At 51.5% G+C, this 20,865-nt stretch overlaps 2 protein-coding genes across 2 annotated transcripts in view; one reads left to right on the top strand and one right to left on the bottom strand.

Moving 5' to 3' along the window:
- The first annotated feature begins 9 nt into the window (after window positions 1-9).
- On the top strand, window positions 10-12,826 carry CDCA8 (cell division cycle associated 8). The gene is made up of 11 exons (XM_010959865.3): window positions 10-141; window positions 303-415; window positions 557-685; window positions 2,503-2,543; window positions 3,784-3,856; window positions 5,658-5,740; window positions 7,169-7,233; window positions 8,143-8,238; window positions 9,380-9,506; window positions 10,245-10,331; window positions 11,497-12,826. Exons 2-11 carry the CDS (start codon window positions 319-321, stop codon window positions 11,539-11,541), a joined length of 843 nt encoding a protein of 280 aa, XP_010958167.2. The 5' UTR covers window positions 10-141; window positions 303-318; the 3' UTR covers window positions 11,542-12,826.
- Window positions 12,827-13,426: 600 nt separating this feature from the next.
- Window positions 13,427-20,865, bottom strand: part of EPHA10 (EPH receptor A10) — a 38,898-nt gene continuing 31,459 nt past the window's right edge. Inside the window, exons 9-17 of the mRNA XM_074376799.1 lie at window positions 19,996-20,057; window positions 19,724-19,849; window positions 18,542-18,727; window positions 18,053-18,114; window positions 17,611-17,814; window positions 17,233-17,382; window positions 16,794-16,987; window positions 16,021-16,176; window positions 13,427-15,875 (exon numbers count right to left, since the gene is read on the bottom strand). Of these exons, the coding sequence (XP_074232900.1) occupies window positions 15,761-15,875; window positions 16,021-16,176; window positions 16,794-16,987; window positions 17,233-17,382; window positions 17,611-17,814; window positions 18,053-18,114; window positions 18,542-18,727; window positions 19,724-19,849; window positions 19,996-20,057 (1,255 nt within the window). The 3' untranslated portion in view covers window positions 13,427-15,760. The remainder of the gene's footprint in view (window positions 15,876-16,020; window positions 16,177-16,793; window positions 16,988-17,232; window positions 17,383-17,610; window positions 17,815-18,052; window positions 18,115-18,541; window positions 18,728-19,723; window positions 19,850-19,995; window positions 20,058-20,865) is intronic.

The raw sequence follows: 20,865 nt of genomic DNA, 5'->3' as shown, positions 1-20,865 counted from the left end.
CCTAAGACGGCGGCTTCTCACTGGTCAGCCTGTGGCAGTTTGAATTTGGTGGAGGCGGTCGCACGTCCGGTTAGTCCCAGAGCCGCTCCCTCTCCCCTGAAGCCGCCTGGTGTTTCTCAGCCCCTGTTTCGGGACACACAGGTGGGTGCCTCGCGAATCCTTTAAGCCCAGGCCCTGAAGGGCAGGGGTCCCCCTCTAAACCCCCTTGGGTGCCCTCCGCCCTCTCCCGCCCCTTCGCGGACCCTTATCCCTCCCCATCTCTGCCACTGACGTCTGGTGGCTCGGCACCCCGCTCCCCGCAGCCTTCATCGAAGCGCCATGGCTCCGGCTAGGAAGGGCGGCAGTCGGGGAGCCAAGACCAACTCGCTACGGAGCCGAAAGCTCGCCTCCTTTCTTAAGGACTTCGATCGTGAAGGTAAGGGGCGGAGCCCGCCTCGTCGCGGGCATCTGGGACAATCACTGAGTGCTGGCGGCGAGTTGGGGCTCAGGCAGCACGGATTCTAGGCCCCATTTGCTGCCGGGTGACCTGTGTCCTGTCCGCTCTGCCCTCTCTCAGTGCAAATACGATCCAAGCAAATTCAGTCAGACAGGCAGAACCTCCTCAAGGAGATGGATAACCTGTACAACATCGAGATCCTGCGACTCCCCAAGGCGCTGCGCGAGATGAACTGGCTCGACTACTTTGGTAAGAGCTGCTAGAGCTTCCCCAGGCCTGGGCCCGGAGCCCCTCTGTGGTTACCATGACAGCCTTCATCTTCTTAGTTGGTTCTCCATGGTCGCTATAGGAAATTGTAGCCCTCCCCCTTACCTCCGCTCTCTGTCTCACCTCCCTGCTTTATTTTTTTCCATAGCTCTTACCTTTATCCGCCTCTGCAGTAGGCAACTGTTTTCTCTAAAGGACCAGATAGTAAATATTGTAGGCTTTGTGGGCCAGAGGGTTCTCTGTTGCAACTACTCAGCTTTGCTGTGTACAGTTCTAAAACAGCTGTAATAAATGGGCGTGGCTGTATTCCAAAAAAAATTTACTTATGTGCACACTGAAATGTGAATTTCACATTGATTTCTTGTGTCAGGAAGTACTTTTTTTCTTTAATTTTTTTATCCAACCGTTAAAAAAAAAGAATGAATGAATAACTTGGTTTATTACCAGAGCTCAGACAGAAGGATAACCTCAAGAAGCTCTTTCTGCAGCTTATGGGAATTGCCAATTTAAAAATGGACAAATGAAATTGCAAAGTGCAAGGACTCAGGAATCTTCCTGGCAAGAGGAAAATCCCAGCCTTTTCCCCACTCCTTTGATAAATGTCCAAGGAAATGCAAGAGACTGTCCTTTCTGCTGCGTTACCTTTTCTGTGACTATTTGCCTTATTGCTAATTACTCAGTGTGTAGTCTCCTTCCTGAATAGAAAATGCATGTTCTACTCACATAGTAGACATATAATGACCCTTTTGACTTTCCCTTTTACTTATTAATTTATTTGTGCATTTCTGCAAATGTTCATTGAACCTATGTTAATCACAATGCTAGGTGCTAAAGATGCACTGGGAAATAAAACAGACATTGTCCTTGCCCCAGGAACTTAGAATTTAGTAGAGAAGGATCATGTGAAGTATTTGGACGTGATTGTATAATTAAAACTATAAGTACTACGAAAGAGAATAGAGTAGTGGTCAGTAAGCACGTTTATATAGTGCTTCCTCTGCCAGACAAGCGTTGTACCAAGTGTTTTACATATATTAACTAATTTTATCATAAGAACCGTGTTAATTATTAATATTATTCCTGTTTTATAGATGACAAGATTATCAAGGTCTTATAAGTTCATTAGTGTCAGAATCTACTTGAACCCAGGCATTCTGGTTCCAGAGCCTGAGTTCTTAACTGTTATACAGGATACTATTAGTATTTCCAGCAGGAGGATCTAACCTAAGTTTTTATTCTACGTTTAAATCTTACAAATATCTCATCATTCAACACACATTTACTACATACCTGCTGTATGACATATTTTGGCCAGAAGCTATGGATATTATCTCTGTCACCAAGCAATTCAGTTCAATGTCTGGGTGGGCACTTCAACAGCTTTGAATCATTTGTTGGGTGTGATGAGAGTGAGCAACCCGTTCAGCACATTGCAGCAATCTGTGTGAGAGAAAAATAAGCAGAGTTTGGGGTTCGAGCTGAGTTTTGAAGGATTAATTAGAAATGCATTGGGTGCAGAGGAGTATTTTGTGCAGAGGAAATAAGTACCAGGGCACTGAGTCATGAGAGACAGTGACACACTTTGGAAATAACAGGAACTTTGGTGTGGTGGAACCTAGAAGAGGGCATGAGAGGAATGGGTCGAGGTTGGAGAAAGATTTGAGTAGATTGTAAAATTTCTTGAATGTTGAGCCAAGGGCGTAATCTGGTCCAGTTTTAGAGTGATAACTGATTGTATTAGGGAAGATTGGTTTATTATTAAAATCTGATAGTAACTAAACAAAATATTCTTTTCAAAGCCCTCGGAGGAAACAAGCGGGCCCTGGAAGAGGCAGCAACAGTAAGTGACTTGTCCTGTTTTTAAACTGTGGATTAGTTTTTAAGTTCAGTCTGGCCACAAAATTTAATCAGTGGGTGCAAACTGTGGAAGATGTTCCATGGGGGACATCATCTATGTCAAATGAAAAAATTACAGTTGTCAAATATTGAGTACAGGAAGGACAAATAGTTTTGAGCCCTAAAAAGGGAGGCAGTTCTGCTTTTGGCAGGTTTCTTGCAGCAATTTGCCCTGACTTCTTCAGGGAAAGTACAAAGTCCAGGTTCCTTTAAGTCTCTAGGTCATGACAGGTGATCTGGCCTGCTACATAACAAAGGGCCTGTTGCTTTATCCTTTCATACTGTAGAAGCTCTCCTCTTGCTTGGGACTCTCTGGATTCCCCATCCCATCGCGCCTCCTTCCTCCCAGTATGAGTACCAGGACTGAAGGCTGTAGGATGGGGAGGCAGAATAAAGAGTTGGTAGATCTGTACTGCCTGTTACAATAGCCACCAGCCACATGTAGCTATTTAAATTAATAAAATAAAATATGCAGTTCCTCAGACACACTGGCCAGATGTTTGGTAGCCAGTGTCTGTTCCATCTTATATTAAATCAAGTACAGCATTGTTTCTTTTTGGGGGGGGTAGTAATTAGGTTTATTTATTTATTTTTTGAGGTAGTACTGGGGACTGAACCTAGGACCTGGTGCATGCTAAGCATGCACTCTACCACTGAGCTACACCCTCCTCTCGCTAAAGTAGTAGCGTTTGTAATAGCAAAAGACTGTAAACAGGAGATTGGGCAAATCCATTGTGATAGAGTCACAGAGTGAGACTTTATATAGCAGTGAAAACAAATTAACTGCAACCACAAAGAATGGTCAAGAACAAAATCAAGTTAAATACTGTCTAAGCACATAAACATTTTTGGAGAAATACATACACACACACATATACTCAACCTTGTTTTAAGAAAATGGAATGGTAGTGGTTATCTCTGGAGAATGACAGAGTTAGGAGACTGGTTACCTTATGGGGAGAGAAAAGAAATAAGAACAGGGAAAAAAACATAGCTAGAGGCACGTTATTGGCAATGTTTTAGGCCTTGGGTTGACTGGTAGGCTTATGAGAGTTCATTATATTGTGTTACAACGAACATGTAATAATCTTTTATATGTATCAAAGAATTGTTTTTAATCTTAAAATATTGTTCCTTGTATTTGATGGCATATAACTAATGTTTTGTGGCTGTGTTTGTCACAGGCTGACCTGGATATCACAGAAATAAACAAACTAACAGCAGAAGCTATTCAGACACCCCTGAAATCTGCTAGAAGTGAGTACTTTTCAAAACCACTTGTTGAACTGAGAGAGCTGAGGCCAGGGTTGTTGGCCAGCTGCTTAGGGAGGCCTCATTGGAGGAGACTCTTCCTTCTAGTGTCTGCTCCTCAGTCTTGTAAATCCAGAAATTTTATTTTGGCCTCTGTATTCAGTTAATTGTATGTGGGACTGATAACTAATGAAACTCTGCAGACCAGTGTGTGAGCTAAAGTGAAACTGGGGGATGGGAAACTGCTGGAAACCAAACATTGTTGCCTGCCTGCTTCCCTGAGTTAGAGAGATGAGCAAGCTTTAGAGAGGTGTTACAAGACGTGGTAGGACCAGCTGAGACTCTCCCTGAGACAGCTGTGAAAGGACCAGCTTTCTCAGCACATAGTTCCATGTTACTCAGTTCAGTGATCCATCCATGTAAAATTCTCCCACGTACACGCCCCACACTCTGAGAAACACTGTCCTACAAGGAAAGTTTTGGGGAAGCCAGGCTGTAATTAGTGAGCGTAGGCTCAGGCCAGGATGGGCTCTCTTATGGACCTGATGTCGCTGTCATCAAGCTCTGGTAGCTCAATGCATTCCAACTTTTGTGAGAATGGACCTGACCCGAGGCCTCAATTCCAGGGCTGGCCCACCAGGCACCTTCTCCACCAGGCAGGGCCAGAAACACCATCCAGGTCTTATTCCAGCTTGCTTTCTGATTTCCAGTTTTTTTTTCTGACTTGGTGGACGCAGGCTGGGGTGGGGGTTCTGATTTCGCCAATGGGACCTGAACACACTAGGACCCATGCCAAACAACAATAGAAATGGGTTTTGTGCTGTCTTGACCACTGGACTTCAGTTACATTGTAAGCTATCAAAAAAAAAAAAATATATAATATATATATATACACACACACACTTATATTCTTACTTGTGTCAGTTTAGGGGGAAAAAAAGCTTAAAAGTCATTTAGTCTAATCTCTCCTCTCACAGTTAAATTTCTCTATGGAATTTCTCTGTTGAATCCCTGCTTGGGATTTTCTAGCCCATGGTTGTACATATTTTGCAATGAGACACTCCACCTTTTATCACTGTGGTGGTTAGAACATTTGTTCTAATTTTGAATCAAAAGTTCCTTGTGCTTTCTCCATATTAATATGGTCCTGCCCTTTGGGGTCCCATAGAGCTGTCTTCTCTATGACAACCCCTTAAATATTAAAAATTGGTATTATCTCCTCTGGAATTATCCATCTTAAACATCCCTCAAATTCCTCTTCCTCCTAAGATGACAGTTGTAATAAGTAGTAATACTTATTATAATGTGTGTTCAAGTACCATCCAAAGGACTTAACATTCATCCATCCTATAAATACTTAATAAACACTTGTAAGCACAATTCTAGGTTTGGGGATACAGGAATAAATAACAAAGACCCTGTTTTTATGGAGCATACATTCTAGGTCTCATAATATCCCTATAAAGTGACTCTTCCCTTTTATAAATGAGGTAAAGTGAGGCATCACCACGAAAGCCATGTGACCTAGTGAGTGGCAGTGCCAGGCCTCAGGCTCAAGGCCGTCTGACTCCAGGGTCTGTGCTCTTAACCAGAATACTGGGCTGCCCATACAAGGCATTACACGGGGCTTCTTAACCACTCTTGTTAGTTTCCTTTGTCTAAACCCTCTTTTTTGAGGTCAGCTTTATATTACATCTATTTCTTGATTAGAGCCTAAGATTGCCTAAGTTTTATTTCCTATAAGAAATGTTGAATGCATACAAGTTTGTTCTCATGAGAAAATCACTCTGTTAAAACTTTCTTATAGCACGAAAGGTAATGCAAGTGGATGACATGATAATGGAAGAAGAGGAGGAAGAAAGTAAAAATAAGAATCCTCAAACTGCACGAGTAAGTAGGCACTCAGCTTCAGGGCTGGAGGCTGTCAGGAGAAGAGGAAACACTTAAAACACAGTGTTGTTGTGTGCTCTCCCCTGCCCCCTGCCCCACGAACTCACAGTTTAGTAGAGAAGATCCCACTTAAATGGCTGACAGCAAAAGCAGTAACAGAAGCGTGTACAAAGTGCAGGGAATGTAGAAAAGGAAGCGATTAAATCCTACCAACCCCCCGTAGGACACAGTGAGAGAGATTTCACCAGCTGGAGAAGAAAGGGAAGGGCATTCCAGGAAGAGGTATGAACGTGCCCGTTTAAGGAACAGGAAGCAGTTCAGTATGGCTGGGACATAAGCTATGAGGGTAATCTGGGGAGAGCAGGGGCCAGATAATGAATAGCCTTGTGCACCCAGCTTGGAAGTTGCAATTTCATGAAGTAGGTCATGGTAAGTGACATGACCAGATTGGTATTTCAGAACGGTATTCAGGATAAACAGGAGGGGGAAAAGCTAGAGACAAGGAAACCAGTTGTGAGGCTGCTTGAATTCTTGAACTGAAACACTAACTGTATAGAAAGAAAAGGAATGGCTTCGGAATAAGTTTACAAGGAAGAGTGGGCAAGATTGCTGGAGGAAAGGAGGGACCAGAGGCAACTGAGTAGCTTCTAGCTCAGGCAACTGCCATCTGATGGGATGTGGGGGTACAGGAGGGTTAGGGCAAAGGGGAGCAGTTCATGTGTCAGTCATTTGATATGCTGAGTGTTTACTACTTCCCCAGGGTGTCCAGCCCAGACAGAAGTCTCAGCCTGGCGCTCGGGGAGAAGCAAGAGATTGAGAGACACCGACTCCCAGATCTTTAGGTGGTTGTACCAGTGTGGGAGTCAAGGTTGTGCAGGGAGAGTGTGGAGGGGGAGGCTGAGAATGGACACTGGGAGGGAAGGGAGAAAGAGCAGCTCGAGAGGCAGACTGCAGAGGGCCAGCCAGGGAAGTGGGGGAGGCGGGTTGATCTTGGAAGACAAGGGAGGACTGTCCGAAGGTAAGGAGTGATTCTTGGCAGGCAGCTCCGAGGACTCAGCAAGGGTGAGGACTTGCTGAGGGTTCCTTGGACTGGGCACCCCAATGCCCTTAGTGACCTTCACGGCAGCACTTTATGAGGGGGTGGGGCAGGGTGGGGGAACCAACCAGGCTGCACTCAGTTCAAAAGAGTGTTACTTTTAATCTTGGTCAAAGTTTTTAATCTTGGTCGAAATCCTCTATTTTGAAGTCTCAGCCAGTATAAATTCTCAATTGCTCAGTTATGTTCTGAATTATTTAAGTCACGGGATTCTCTGAGATAGACCTTCTGATGTTCAGTATTAGATTTCTTTCCCAGAGCTGGTACCCCTCTGCCTTACCTTTCCTTGCAGGGGTTTTTGTAACCTCAGTTTCATTTGATTGTGACTTCAGGTTAAAAGGTGTCCTCCATCCAAGAAGAGAACCCAGTCCATACAAGGAAAAAGCAAAAATAAAAGGTAACAGGTTTTCCAAATTTAGATATGTTTTTGGTTTTATTGGAGAGCCACGTTCATCATGGTAGAAACAGGCGATGAAAGGGCTTTTGTGACTCGTATTTAAGCAGAGCTTAACATCGTTGGATCCTTGAGGATCCGAGCTGAAGGAGCCTGTAGACATGAGCTTACCCAACACCACCTCCAGTTCTTCCTGCCCACATTCTCTGTCCTCCCCAACTTTTTTTTTTTTTTTTAATGCAAACAGGGGGATTGAGTCAGAAACACAGTAAGCACTGCCTAGTCAGTTGACCGACAGTCCACATACAGAGCTACCGCATGGTCGGGCACAAAGTGGCTATCACCTCCATGTAGTTAGTTTCTTGAAAGGATCCTCCTGGTCCTGCTAAGTCATGAATCGCCATGGACTTGGCTTGCTTATGCTGGAAGTTGGGGAGGGGATCTGCATCTCAGCCAGCTCAGGAAAGTAGTCACTGGGGCGTGCATGGGAAGGAGTGAGCCCCTCCCATTTCTCCCCGGGCTGTGGTAGCTGCCTGGCCAGAGGACGAGAGCTCCAGCCACAGGCCTGTAGGTTGCTGAGGGGCTGTCTCTTCCCTCGTGTTCTGTTAGCTTGATTGAGAAGTCAGATTCTGGAGGCTGACTGCCTGGGTTCAGAGTTCTGGCTCTGCCCTCATTGGCTGTGTAATCTGGGGCAAATTACTTAACTCAGTCTGCCTGGGTTTCTGCATCTGGACATGAGGATGATAGTGGTGCTTCTCACAGGGCAGCTGGAAGGGCTGCACAAGTTGATGTGTGTTAGGTGCCCAGGACAGTCCCTCCAGGTCCGAGCTCTCCAAGCGGTACCTGCCTCTGCAGCTGCTGTCACTGGACCTGAGAGTTGGCTCACCTCTGATAGCTGTTTCTCACCTGTAGGTCAAGCCATTGTACCACTGTTACGCCAGCTGTGGGCCGACTGGAGTTGTCTATGGTGAAACCAACTCCGGGCCTGACACCCAGGTTTGACTCAAGGTGAGTACTGCGAGCAGCACTTCACTTGGATTTTGATGGGAGCCCAACATTCGACATCCATCCAAAAGAAGGGTGTTTAAGAAAATACTAGGAGGCCCTCTCAGAGGAGGGGAGCCACCTGCGCCTCCCAGTGTTCGCCTCTCCCCTGAGTGGGAGGTTACCTGTTTTCAGTGACAAAATGATTTTTTCATCTGATGAGGGAGGAGACCAGCCTGTCTCTGATGATAGGAGGCTGATAATAACTATTTTGGTCTTTTCTGATTCTGATCAAGCTCTTTTTTAATGGGCAGATACTCTCCCATACCCTTGATAGGAGTGAAAACTAACACCACCTTTTGGGAGACTAATATAAACAAGGATGTTCTTGTATTGTAAATTAATCCCTTCCATAGGGCTAGTCACCTAGACAGGAAGTGCTGATGGCCATTAAAAAGTAGGTGGATCTGCATGTGCTGATGGGAAAGAGCTTCATGAGCAGGAGCATCTCCGAACAGGTGGCAGAACAGCGTGTCCTGGATGGTCCCTTTTGACAGAAGTGTCTAGAAGGATGCATAAGGAGCTGAGAGTGCTTATCTGGGGTGGGGAGAGTGAGAAAGACTTACCTTCTACTTCTAATTCTCACTCTCCCTTAACTGTTTGTTTTTCCCCATGAGCATATAGCAAAGGACATTTAGGGGAAAACAGATGGCAACATTTTAAAGGTCTTGAGAAAGTCAGTTTGGGAATTAATATAATGATGTAATCTCTGAATCATCCTCCTTTGACCCTGGCAAATTCCTCTTGATGGAAGCACTTATCCGCTCTTGGACATACATTAACCACAGTTTATTTCTGGCCTTGTGGATGGATGGATGGATGGATGGATGGATGGATGGATGACTGGCATCCATATGGAGCTTTGGACCTAAAATTTACATGGATAAGAACTGACTTCACTAGATGTATGTTTGATAATTACAACCTCCTCTCTCCAGCTGTGTGTAGTCATTACTGCTTTTTAACCCTAAATTTAGAACTCGCCTTCTTAGAAATGTGATTTGAAAATTGCTGCTTGAGGCCAGATGGGGTTTGGAAGGGCTCATAGCGCCTGGTGTCATTCAATCTGCCAAGCCATCCTTACAGAGATTTTCCCACTTTCTAGGGTCTTCAAGACCCCAGGCCTACGTACTCCAGCAGCCAGAGAGCGGATTTACAATATTTCCCTGAATGGCAGCCCTCTTGCCGACAGCAAAGAGATTTTCCTCACCGTGCCGGTGGGAGGCGGAGAGGTAAGTGTTCCAGAGGGAAGTCAGGCCACAGTGTGCTGCTTACTCAGCATTTTTCTTTCTTGTCCATCACCCACTTCTCCTCCAGAACCCAGAGTCCTTCTGGTTGCATGGATCCTGATCTCCACAGTTCTGTAGGACTCAGAACCCAGTTTCCCCTCCCAGGTTAGAGCTCCAGACTGGGAAGATCCTTGCCCAGCTCTGGGTTCCATTTGTTCATCATGCACATTTGCCCACCTGTCTGGTAGCAGTTTTAAGAAGTATAGAAGACATTCCTGCCTTTGAGAAGCAGTTCAGCAGTCAAGATAGGCTCCCAATTAACCATAACATCATGAGATGAGTGCAGTAATGGAGATACTAAAGGCAGGGCAGAGGAAGGCACTATGAGGTGTGTGTTTAGCCTAGAAAGGGGAGTGTGAGCTGTGTCTTCCATCTTGTATACCTTCGAGGGGGTCTGAAGCAGGCTGAGCAGAGCAAGTTGCTGACCTCACCTCTTGTGGGGGAGGGATGGTTTATCTCAGATGAGGTCTGCAGGGCATTTCTAAGCTGATGTCTGGCAGATCCAGCCACTGGCTCAATTCTAAGTCACTGTCTCCTTAGGGCTAATCCCCCTCTTGTCTGCTTGGTCACCCCCCACCACAAGGGCAGGACATCAGGTGGACCCCCAGGACACACTGGGCTGCTGGGTGGAGATTCCTGCCCTGGGACACGTGCCAGTTTAACCCTTTCCCCTCCACACAGAGCATGCGGTTATTGGCCAGTGACTTGCAGAGGATTGATATCGCGCAGCTGGATCCAGAGGCGCTGGGAAACATTAAGAAGCTCTCCGTAAGTCTTGTGTTCATCTCCGCACTAGGATGCCTCCAGTCACCTTCTGGGTTTAGCTGTTCTTAGGATTGCCTTTTGGGTCTGGGCTAGTGCTTTACATTTACAACTGTGTGGTCTTCTTTCCGCCAAGGGATTTTGACTGTTAACCTGCTTGCCTGGCAGCAGTTCTGTCCCTAAACTGATGTTGTGTTTTGATCCATCCCGGAGCGCCTGCCATAGAAGTTCCACAACAGGATCAAAATTCTGCCTAAGTTCTGCCTCATTCAGGCAGTCAGTGCCTGTATGTTAGGGCGCCATTGACCCCCAGGAACTGAAACTTCTTCACAGAAGTTTAGGAACAGGGCAAGGGGCTTGTTACAAGGAATCCCACAGAATCAGAGAAAGTGCTGACCAGCCAGGCCCTCTGAGTGGGGGGACCGCCAGCGCTGCGGGTTTGTGAGGCCCTGCGCTGGTGCGCCCGCTCCCTCAGAGCTCGTCTCTAGGGCCCAAGCAGGGACTTCTCCTGCCCCTCACCCCCCTCTCAGCAGGTAACCTTCTCCACAAGGCTCTTGCTTCTCTCTCCCTTAATTTGGTTCTGCGTGTGGCTTTAGGTAGCTACACTTGCCACTCTGGCTCTGTTGTTCAACGTGGACTGTCCTCATTCAAATTCTTAAGAAGTGTTGAAGCGGCTTGGCTTTGGTCAGACAGGGCTCGCTGGTCCCGTCGGCATGGTCTCCGGTGGCGGACAGGAGCGCTTGGTGCAAATTTGACAGCTGTGGCATCCTCTGCAGGGGGGCGGGGGAGGTGAAAGGTACATCCCAGGAAGGGGGCAAGGGTGGAGCTGCTTTCCCAGACTTGTCCTACAGAATGCAGGACCAGTGCAGAGATCACACACACACAGCCACAAACCTGCTGACACCCATCATTAACTGGACTGACAGCATACTGTTTTCAAATTCTACCTTCACTGGCTCATTTGAGATGTTATTTTGCACCTTTGTTCAGGTGAGAAGTGGAGATTCAGAAAGGTTAATTGGTTTGTGTTACAAATAGAGAACAGAGGGCTGAGATTCACTCAGACCTGCCTGACCCCAAATCCAGTGCTACCTGAGCAGACTGAGTGGCTCCCTGGGCCAGTGTGCCTGGCACCGTCTCCTGTAAATGACCTCTCTCCTTTTTCTTTCAGAGCCGTCTTGCTCAAATCTGCAGCAGCATTCGGACTCACAAATGAGGCTGCCATTCCAAGAAGCCAAAATTGACAGGACAGATCTTCACTGGGCACTTCTGGGACCCTCAAGGGACCTGTTCTCTTTGGGCTTATTGTTTGAGTGTGAAGTTCCAGAGCACAAGTGTTCCTCTTGGAGAATTCAGGAAGCAGGGAGACACTGTTCTTGCTCAGTTAGATACAACTTTGCTACTGACACCTCCCAACCCAGGTGACAAAGACACTGCCTCTGCGTCCCTGCAGCCCAAACTTCCTGCCATCCTCCCGGCTGGATTCTCCTTCCTGCTCTCGGAGCTGCCCCCCTGCCTCCTAGAACTCCACGTCCTCTTTGCCCTACCCTAGCTCCGGTGGGGGCCGCGTGGAGGAGCCTCGCGTCCTCTGGAAGACTGCCTGCTCACCCTCATCAGAGAGTCCTCTGCAGCTGGTGTTTCCGCTCTGTTTGCTTGAGGCTGGGAACTTTAGGCTCAGAGAGGTGAGCTCCATGAGAGGGCGGCGCCAGGAAGCTGGGAGGGACTCTGCACACGGGGCCAGGACCTGTCACAGCAGTGACCCCTGCAGGACACCTCCCCCCTCCCTCGCCCAGCCCTTCCTTCCTCCTGTGCTGGGTACTGACGGGGCCCTGGACTCTTCCACCCGCCATGACCAGTAGTTTTGTTTCAGGCTGACTTGTGGAATAGTATTTTTTATTTTCCCTGTTTAACAAAGACCAAAAATTGGTTTGGAGGCAGTTTCCCTGTCTTGCTCCTCTACCTCTCCAGTTAGTGGGAATCTGGATAAAGGAATCCAGGGCTTAGACTAGCCTGGGGTTTTTACATGACTGGCCGCAGAGGGGCTCTAAGCTCTCCGTGGTCCAGTGGTCCCTTCAGGTTTGTAGACTTCGCAGAGAGCGCTTCTCTCTTAGGTCCACCACGGGAGCGGGTGTAGCTCACCTAGGGGCCTCTGCCCTGGCGCGGGCTGTTATGTGGGCAACAAGCTCGCTGCATTCCAGCCAGCACCTGTGCCCCAAAGAACCATGGCACGTGGTCCAAGAATGTGGGAGCTGAGTTCCCACCCCAAGCTTGAGAGCGCCGTGTTCCGTGTGTGGCTCTTTGTTGTATTCTGTTGTATTCTGCTACATAACCATTCTAGTAATCCAGTCCTGTTCAAGTCGTGTTCTTTCCAAGTTGTTTTATTCTCTCTTTCCTGAGACTTTTGTACATATTGTTTGAGTAATGATATCTGTAAGCAGATTTATTCTAATCAGAGCTACTGAAAGGTACCTGTTTTCAATAAATTGTGGGTTTGCTTTTAATTGATATTCAGCCTGCCTGTCACCTCCACGCTGTGCTGCTCAGACTAGACAGTTGTGGAGCTGAAGCTGTTGGAGAAGGGTGGGTGGGTGGTCTTTGAACAGCTACTTTCCTCAGAAGATTTGAAAACCTTTACTTCAGGCAGAATCTCTCTAATATCTGAAGATGGGGCATACATTTCATCTCGGTCCAAAATCGAACTTGTCATTTCCCACCTTCCCTCACATCCTGCTCAGCCTGCCCCCTCCTCTCCTTATGTGGTCTATCATCTCAGGGAATGGCACTGCCACCGAATGTTGCCTCCCCCAAGAAGCCTTCCTTGGTTTACTGCTCCTGAGAGGAGGCAGCATCCTTCTCCACACTCCCTGGCCACCCAGTGCTCACTCCTATTGTTGCCCTGATCACACTGTCCTGTCATGTTTCCTAAATGCGTCCCTTGCTAGACTGAGGGATCTTTCATGGCAGGGACGGTCCAATTTGTCTCTATGCAAAGAGATATCAGACACAAACTTTGGAGACCCCTCCCCACGGGGTGGGGGGCAGAAACACTCCCACACATATTACTTAATGGTTACGCAGTTGTCACTGACAGAGGCACCATATCACAGACAAGTTTTTATTACTTTGTCCTGCATATAGAACTCAAGAAATATAAAAACATCTCCAGAATTAGTTAATGGAACCACTTCCCCCACCCCCCAACCAGCCCCTTCCCTCCCTGGATGGGCTCAGATAGGGGTGCTGGGGGCTTGCAGGCCACCTCTCTCTATCCAGTGAATAAGTTCCATATAAAAATAGATCTGTAGAGGGCTCCCAGGGAGCCATCAGCCCGCATCACGCCGGCACCTGTGCAGGGCTGAGACCTGGGACCCTTCAGGATTCTGGGACCTCACTCAGTGAAAGGGAGGTCTACCCTGGACACCGAAGTCCTGCCAACATAGCCAGGGCACTCTGGAACAGCGTGGGGAGGGCACTTTGACCTTCAGAGCATGACTGATGTATGATGTAGCTGGAGACAGGGATGAGGCTCCCTCCACTGAGATAGGATGCTGGTGTGTCCTTCCCAGGCTTCCCTGGGGGCAGTGGGGGCAGAGCCTGGAGAGCACTGGCGTGGGGCCCTCCAGCCCTGTCAAAGGTGGAAGCAGTATCTCGGCCTCCCCTAGTGCCCCCAAGGACACTGAGCTGGGGCAGGTGCTCAGGAGATGGGGGACGTGGTGGAGGGACTCCTGCCCTGCTGGCAGAGCGAGGCCAAAGGCACTGCTGGGAGGCACCATCCCCCCACAACTGGGTGCTCCCCAAAGATGTGCTGCATCTTCCAGCCTCAGGCTCCTTCTCATGCTGGTGCCTCTGCTTGGACTCCTCGTATCCTAGGCTCTCCATCTTGGCCTGTGGAAAACTCCACCGACCCTCAGGAAAGAGCCCTCCCCCAACCACCTCCAAGGCCCTGTTCAATGTATGCGTCAGACTCCCAGCCAGGGAACCTTTCCAGCCCTCCATAGACACACATCAAGAGCATCCATCTGCCCCTCCCACCCACCAGCCTACAGGCCCCAAGGTCTCCTGTGGGGGACGTATAGTACTTCTAGGAACCTGAACTCATCTCTCTGCTTTGCCTGAGCCCTCCAAGGACTGGCTGTGTCTCATTCACCCCTTCCTGCAGCTTTGGTCTCCTTCCAACCCCTATCGCACGCAGCCAAATCCAGAGCAGGCATATGTCAGGGGTGACCCTATCCAGAACTAGTTGCCTTTCTGCTGTCCTATGAAAACCCTGGCCTCATCATTACACCTGCCTCTGGGAAGCCCTCTTGGATAAGGACCTCTGGAGTCAGCTCAGTGCAGTCAGTTCTGCCAGAGCTCCGCAGAGGTTGGAGGGAGGAGGCACTCCATGGGAGGCTGGGTGGTGCAGGGGGCGGAGCTGGGTTACCTTTCCTGGGCTGCCCCGGGAAAGAGTATTGGTTTTACAAGGCAGGACTAAGGACTCTCCAGAGCCAACCTCAGCCCTGGATAGGGAGCTGGGAACAAGGGTTCAACGCCAGCTCTGGCCCTTGGTTTTCCCACCTGTACGGTGAGTGTCAGACCAGCCTGTTAAGAGAGAGAAGCTCTATCTTGGAGAGTCATATCCTCACCAACCCCCAAGCCTCGGGAGCAAAGCTCTTGGGGCCCCAGGGAGAAAACACCTCCCCTCGTGCTCTTCCCAGATACCCTGGCCAATGAGTTAATAAAAAGAATGCAAAGGGGAGGCCTAGAGGGGCCTCGGGAGCACCAGGACCCTCACACTCACCCCAGACAGTCAGCCCAAGGGTAGGGGAAGCAGAAATCAGCTCCTGAGTCTAGGGCCTGTGGGGTCCAGCCCCTGACCCAGCACCAGCTTTGCCTGCCTGGGCCTCCGGACCAGGGTCCAGACGTCCCAGCTGGAGCCGAGGGAGCTGAGGACCCGTGGCCCGTCATAATGGGCTGCCAGGCAGCTGTGGCCACTGTGAGGTCTAACAGTAGCTCAGCACATCAGGGGCCCATGCTGGCTGCTGGCCAATGGTCTGTGGGAAAATGGGGCACCCACTGGGGTAGGCCCCAGATCCCAGTGGGTGTGGAAGACCGAGGGGCATGAACCGGGTGATTTAAAGCTACGTCTTCCTCCCTGCCCCTGCCCACCTTGGTCTCTGAGACCCTGAATTTCCTCCCACTATAATTTCAGGGGTCCTCCCCAGGTTTTGAATCTTTTTGCCAGAGGGACTGAGTCAGCCAAGGTGTTCAGACTGGGGCAAATGGGAGGAAAAGGCAGTGAAATGGGGGGAACCATGGCCCCGCACAAGCTCTGGGCCCAAGTGGAGGAAGAGAGCGCTCACTTACACACAAGTGGAGCACAGTTTGCCAGGATCCCTGGCAGGGCTAGGGGGCTAGAGCCCCCCTGGGGTCCTGGCCAGGAAGGGCGGGGCCACTCACACCTGTACCCCCTGGCCCTGCATTTGGAGAACCCGGGCCCGCAGGGCACTGATCCCGCTGAGGAGATCCTCCCGGTGTTCCGCAGACGAGATGCCCAGGCTCACCAGGTCCCTGCAAAGAGGGGTGGGTCAGACCCAGCTGGCCCCACCCCGCTTCTGCCCTCCTTCCCCCAGCCTGGACAGGGAAGGGCCTGCAATCAGGACAGGCTGGGCCTCCCAGGCAGGCAGGGGCAGGGCCCCGGGTTTCTTAGACTCACTGGGCAGTCATGGCGGCCACGGCCTCCAGGCTCCCATAGCCGGCAGCAGCGAAGCTGTCCTTGTAGCGGCCCAGGTCCAGGGCCTCCAGCCACGCGCCCACGGAGCCAAAGGAGGGGAAGGTGGAGAAGGCACGGTCCGCCAGGGGCGTGGGAGGCCTGGGAAGCAGAGCAGCTGCAGTCAGTCCACAGCAGGGACCTGGTGCCCAGACCTTGTCAGTCCCCTGAGGAGAGGCCATCTGAGAAAGGACAGGAGAAGGGGAAGATGACCGAACCCCAGGGCAGACCTGGCTCCCATGGGGACCAGCACTCTCAGAGCAGGCAAGGAGTCACAGTACTCGGGCAGGCGGAGAGTGCGTGGCGCAGGAGCCAGCTAACGGTACTGGGAGTATGTGAAACAGTCTTGAGGGAGGCTATACCTAAGACAGTTTGGGAGGTGACTCATATTGGGGTCAACTAATGCTAATTTCACTTACATAATATTGGAACTACAGATTTGTTAGGACTGTTACCACATTTATTTATGTGGTCATTGTATCTGGGATACATGGGGCAAAACCCAGGACACGCAGAAGTGACTAAGGTGAAAAGTCCTATGTGCCTAAGGCAGGTGGGAGTATTAGATCATATGGGGCAACTGGGTGGGCAGTCGTACCTGGACAGGTGGAGTAGGACAGGTGGGGAGGCGATTCATGGACAGATGAGAGTTCAGCTGTATCTGGTATGGGTGGGGATAGATGGAAATGTACCTGGGACAAGTGAGGTGACAGCTATACCTGGGACAGGTGGTGTCAGCACACTTCGGGGGTTCTGGGTCCTGCACCATCTTGCTCAGGATGCCGTGGATCTGGGAGAACCTGGGCCGCTCCCCTGGGTCCTTCTGCCAGCAGTCAAGCATCAGTCGGTGCAGGGGGTTGGGGCAGTTCCTGGGGGGTGGCAGCCGGAAGCCGTCCTCCACAGCTTTGATCACCTGGGCCATGGAGGTGGGGACAGACAGGAGGTTTTAGGTACCCCCGAGACACACACCCACACACGCCCCATTCCAAGAAAGACTCAAGTAGTAGCCCGGCAAGACTGGAAATCAGAAGACAGTGAAGAGGGGCCTGGGGCTAAGAGGTCAAGAGTCCATGAGCAGAGGTCAGGGAGCTGGGGTCTGAGGTCAGAGGGCAACAGGATCAGAGAGCGAGGAACTGGAGCCACAATGGTGCCACTCACGTCTTGACCAGACATGTCCCAGTAGGGCCGCTCCCCAAAGGCCATCACCTCCCACATGACGACACCGAAGCTCCACACATCGCTGGCGGAGCTGAAGTGGCCAAACTGAAGTGTCTCAGGGGCGGCCCATAGCGCCGGGCTCCGGCCACTCTGTGGGCAGGCAGGCAGGTCAGGGGCAGGAGGGGACAGGGTCACACCCAGGTTTCCCCACCCGCAGAGCCCCAGATCCAGCCCCACCTGCTGTCCTCCCTGCTGCTCACCTAGGGAAGGCACACCCACACTGGCATGGACAACCGCATGGAGGGGCAGGAGTGACCTTGACCCGGCAGGGAGGGGGGAAGTGGGGAGCTGGGGACTCCGGTGATGGGGATCCCTCACCATGGTGGTGTAGACAGCCTCTGCTCGGTCCCGAGGTCCCCGGCCAAAGCCGGAGATCTTGCAGATGAGGCCACTGCTGACCAGCACGCGGCGGGCTGCCAGGCCCCGGTGGACGTAGCCCATTTCCGACAGATACTTCATGGCCGACGCCAGGCCGGGCAGCAGCCCCATCAGCTGCCCGGCCACGAGCTGGCCCTCATGCCGCTGTGAGAGATGGAGGAGGCCGAGGCTGGGCTGCACTCTCACTTCCCCTGTTGCTGTGTGACCCCGGGGAAGTCACCTGGCCCTCTCTGGGCTTCCGTCTGTCCCATGACCTGAAAGGTCAGCCTGGCCAGTGGACACCTCAATGGGGAAGAAGACCAACTCCAAGTCCCAGCAAAAGGAAAAGTGAGAGACTGAGAATAGCCTCATCATCAGCACCCCCGGGGCCCAGGCCACTCACCCTGAGGAAGCCGTCCAGGGCCCCGTGGCTCATGTACTCGGTGACAATCATCAAGGTGCTTCCTGTGCCCAGGACAGGGAGCACACACACTAAGGTGCCTGCTGCCCTCTGCACACACACATGCTCCCCCAACCTGGGCCTCAGACCCGGCCACGATGGCCAGAACCAAGGCCAAGTTCCCAGTCTTGCCACCCTCCCAAGGACTCTCTGTGCTGAAGAACAAGAGGTAGAGTCTGAGGGGGACAAAGGCCAAGATTAGGAGCTGCAGTGAGTTTAACTGAGAAAGATCACTGAAGGTCCAAGAGATCCACCTTCACCGAACATCACCACACGTCTAGAGGCCACCCCAGGGCAGCGAAAGGGAGCTGAGCCCTGCTGTCCATGCTGGGCAGGGTGGGGCTCCCTCTCACAGCTGAGTGGAGGGCCTGGGGGCACCCCATCTCCCACCCTGCCATCTCCCCCCAACCCCAGTGAAGCCCCGGGCCCTACCTCGGGTGACCACGCCCTCCAGCCGCACCACATGGCTGTGGTCGAACTGGCCCAGGGTGAGGGCCTCCGCCAGGAAGCTGAGCCTCTGGGAGTCGGAGCAGCCCTCCCGCAACGTGTGCACGGCCACGCGGAGCTCCTGGCGGCCGGGCAGCTGCAGGCAGCCGCAGCACAGCTCCCCAAACCGCCCTGAGGGGAAACACACGTCAGACACCACCCTAGAGGCCACCCCCTTGGCCAGCCTGGGCAGAGTGAGCCAAGGAGAAAGCAGCTTCTGGATCATGGGCCATTTCTGGCCCAGGACTCAGGGCACCTGAGTTCAAATCTTAGTAAACTGAGTATCTGCTGTGGGAAGTGGGCTTCTGCTTTTTCGCTCTTTTGACCTCAGTTTTCTTCTCTGTGAAATGGGGAGACCTCCCCGCCTGCCTCAGCAGGAAATTCCAAAGCTTCAAAGGGAAGATGTTGCACACGCCAGCACCTGGAAGGCTATGAAAGCCCAGCATGACTCAGGAAGGGTGACGATGACATCTGTCCTGCCACACTGCCCCTTTCTGGCTTCTGCCCAGAGGGTCTGCTGCTGGTGCCAGGGAAGAGCGTCGGGCTCCTGGTGAAAGTGGCTGCCTTCTCTGAGCACAGGGACTGAGGATTTGTAGATGGGAAGAAGGGAAGCCAGGAGGCAGACAGTGTGCCCATTTAACGGATGAGAAACTGAGGCTCGGAGCAGAAGAGAGGCATGCCCCTGGTCACACAGCTGGCCAGGACTAGCGCTCAGGTATGCTTGGTACCTAAGTTTGTAAAGGCCCCCCTCACTGCCCCAAGAAAGCCTGGGACTAAACTTTTGCCAGTGGCAGTCTGCAGAGGCCACCTCTGAAAGTGCCTGAAAGGAGGGAACTCTGACCTTGAGGACCAGCAGAGAGAAGGCAGGCAGGGTCACTGATGCCTCTGCCACCTCCTTCCCCAGGGACCCTGCTGGGCAGAGGTCTGGCTAGGTGTGGAGGTGGGGTTTCCTGGACAGGGCCGGGACTGGGTGGTGGAGGGGCCTCCAGCAACAGGGGCGGGACTTGGGGTAAAGGTGGTTTTACAGGATAGAGGTGGGGCGGAGTGGAGGAGGGGCTTCTAGAGGGGGTGGGAAGGGGCAGAGGCGGGGCTTCCCAACAGACAGGGCTTCCGTGGTGCCCAGCTCGCCTGTCCCAAGGCTCTTTTCCAGCGTGACGCTTTTCGCATCCAGCTCCTTGGCAAACAGGTGAACAGCCTGTAGCGGGTCCCCACAGCTCTGGGGGTCCAGGAACGTGCGGCGGGTCGGCACTTTGACTGGGAAGGCAGAGAGGAGAGGCATGTGAGGAGAGGGGCCTCCCTGGCTGGAGGGATAGGGGTTTATGCAATGACAGCGAGGAAGAGGATTGCAGAGTGAGGCGGGGTGGTAGCTGCCCTGCCCCAGCCAGGCCCAGACAACTCACAGTGGAAATACAGCTCCTCTTCATCATGGGCGTCCCGACCTCCTTTGCCATAGCTGCAGGGCCTGGGGGTGGGGGAAGTGGTGCATAGTCATTCTTGGAGCGGGTGTCCCAGCCCTTCCCATCTCACCAGTACTCAGGGCAGCACCTCTTTGTCCCTTTGAAAGGACGAGGTCTGTGCCCCTGGGGAGGGACCTTGCTGTCCTGCTGGTTTGATGCTTCTCCCCACAACACACATATAACCTTGGCCCCGGGCCTAAACCCTCACCCCCTCAGCATTCCGAGTTATTTTCACTTTGAGACAAAATGAATTCTTGTAACTTCAGCGCTAGCCAAATCCATGCCCTGACTTTATGCCCAAGCTGCCCCCTGGCCTATAGCCGAACAAAACAGGCAGATCCTGAACCCCAGGGCAGCTTCTGGTCTAGTCAAGGAAAAAGCAAACAAACAAGAAAAAACAAAACTCAGCAAGTGAACCAAAAGCCATTCACAGGTCCAGGCAGGGGAGAAGGGCATTGCACGGTGGAAACACATAACAGATGGCCCTCGCATGGCCGGGGCCATGAGGATGGTTTCCTGAGACAAAGGCAGCCATGGACCAAAGGACTGCATCATAATCAACAAAGTCACACACAGGCTGGCATCTGGGGTCCCCTGAGGCAGGGCTTTGCTGGCCCAGATAAAGGCTTTGGTTTTTGTTCTGGAGGAGGGGGGGAGGGGCGGGGGAGCCCCTGAGGGGTTCTGAGCAGGGGAGTGAGGTGGTTCAATTTGCATTTTAGAAAGATCCTCCCAGCTGCTGCTGTTGTCTCTGCAGGAGATGGCAGTGGCTCCCGCTATGGGGTGACTATGGACACGGAGAAAAGTCAGAGGACT

Source organism: Camelus bactrianus, chromosome 13 (genome assembly GCF_048773025.1).
Source record: "Camelus bactrianus isolate YW-2024 breed Bactrian camel chromosome 13, ASM4877302v1, whole genome shotgun sequence".
Classification (NCBI taxonomy): Eukaryota; Metazoa; Chordata; class Mammalia; order Artiodactyla; family Camelidae; genus Camelus; species Camelus bactrianus.
This window is presented reverse-complemented; position numbering and strand designations above follow the sequence as displayed.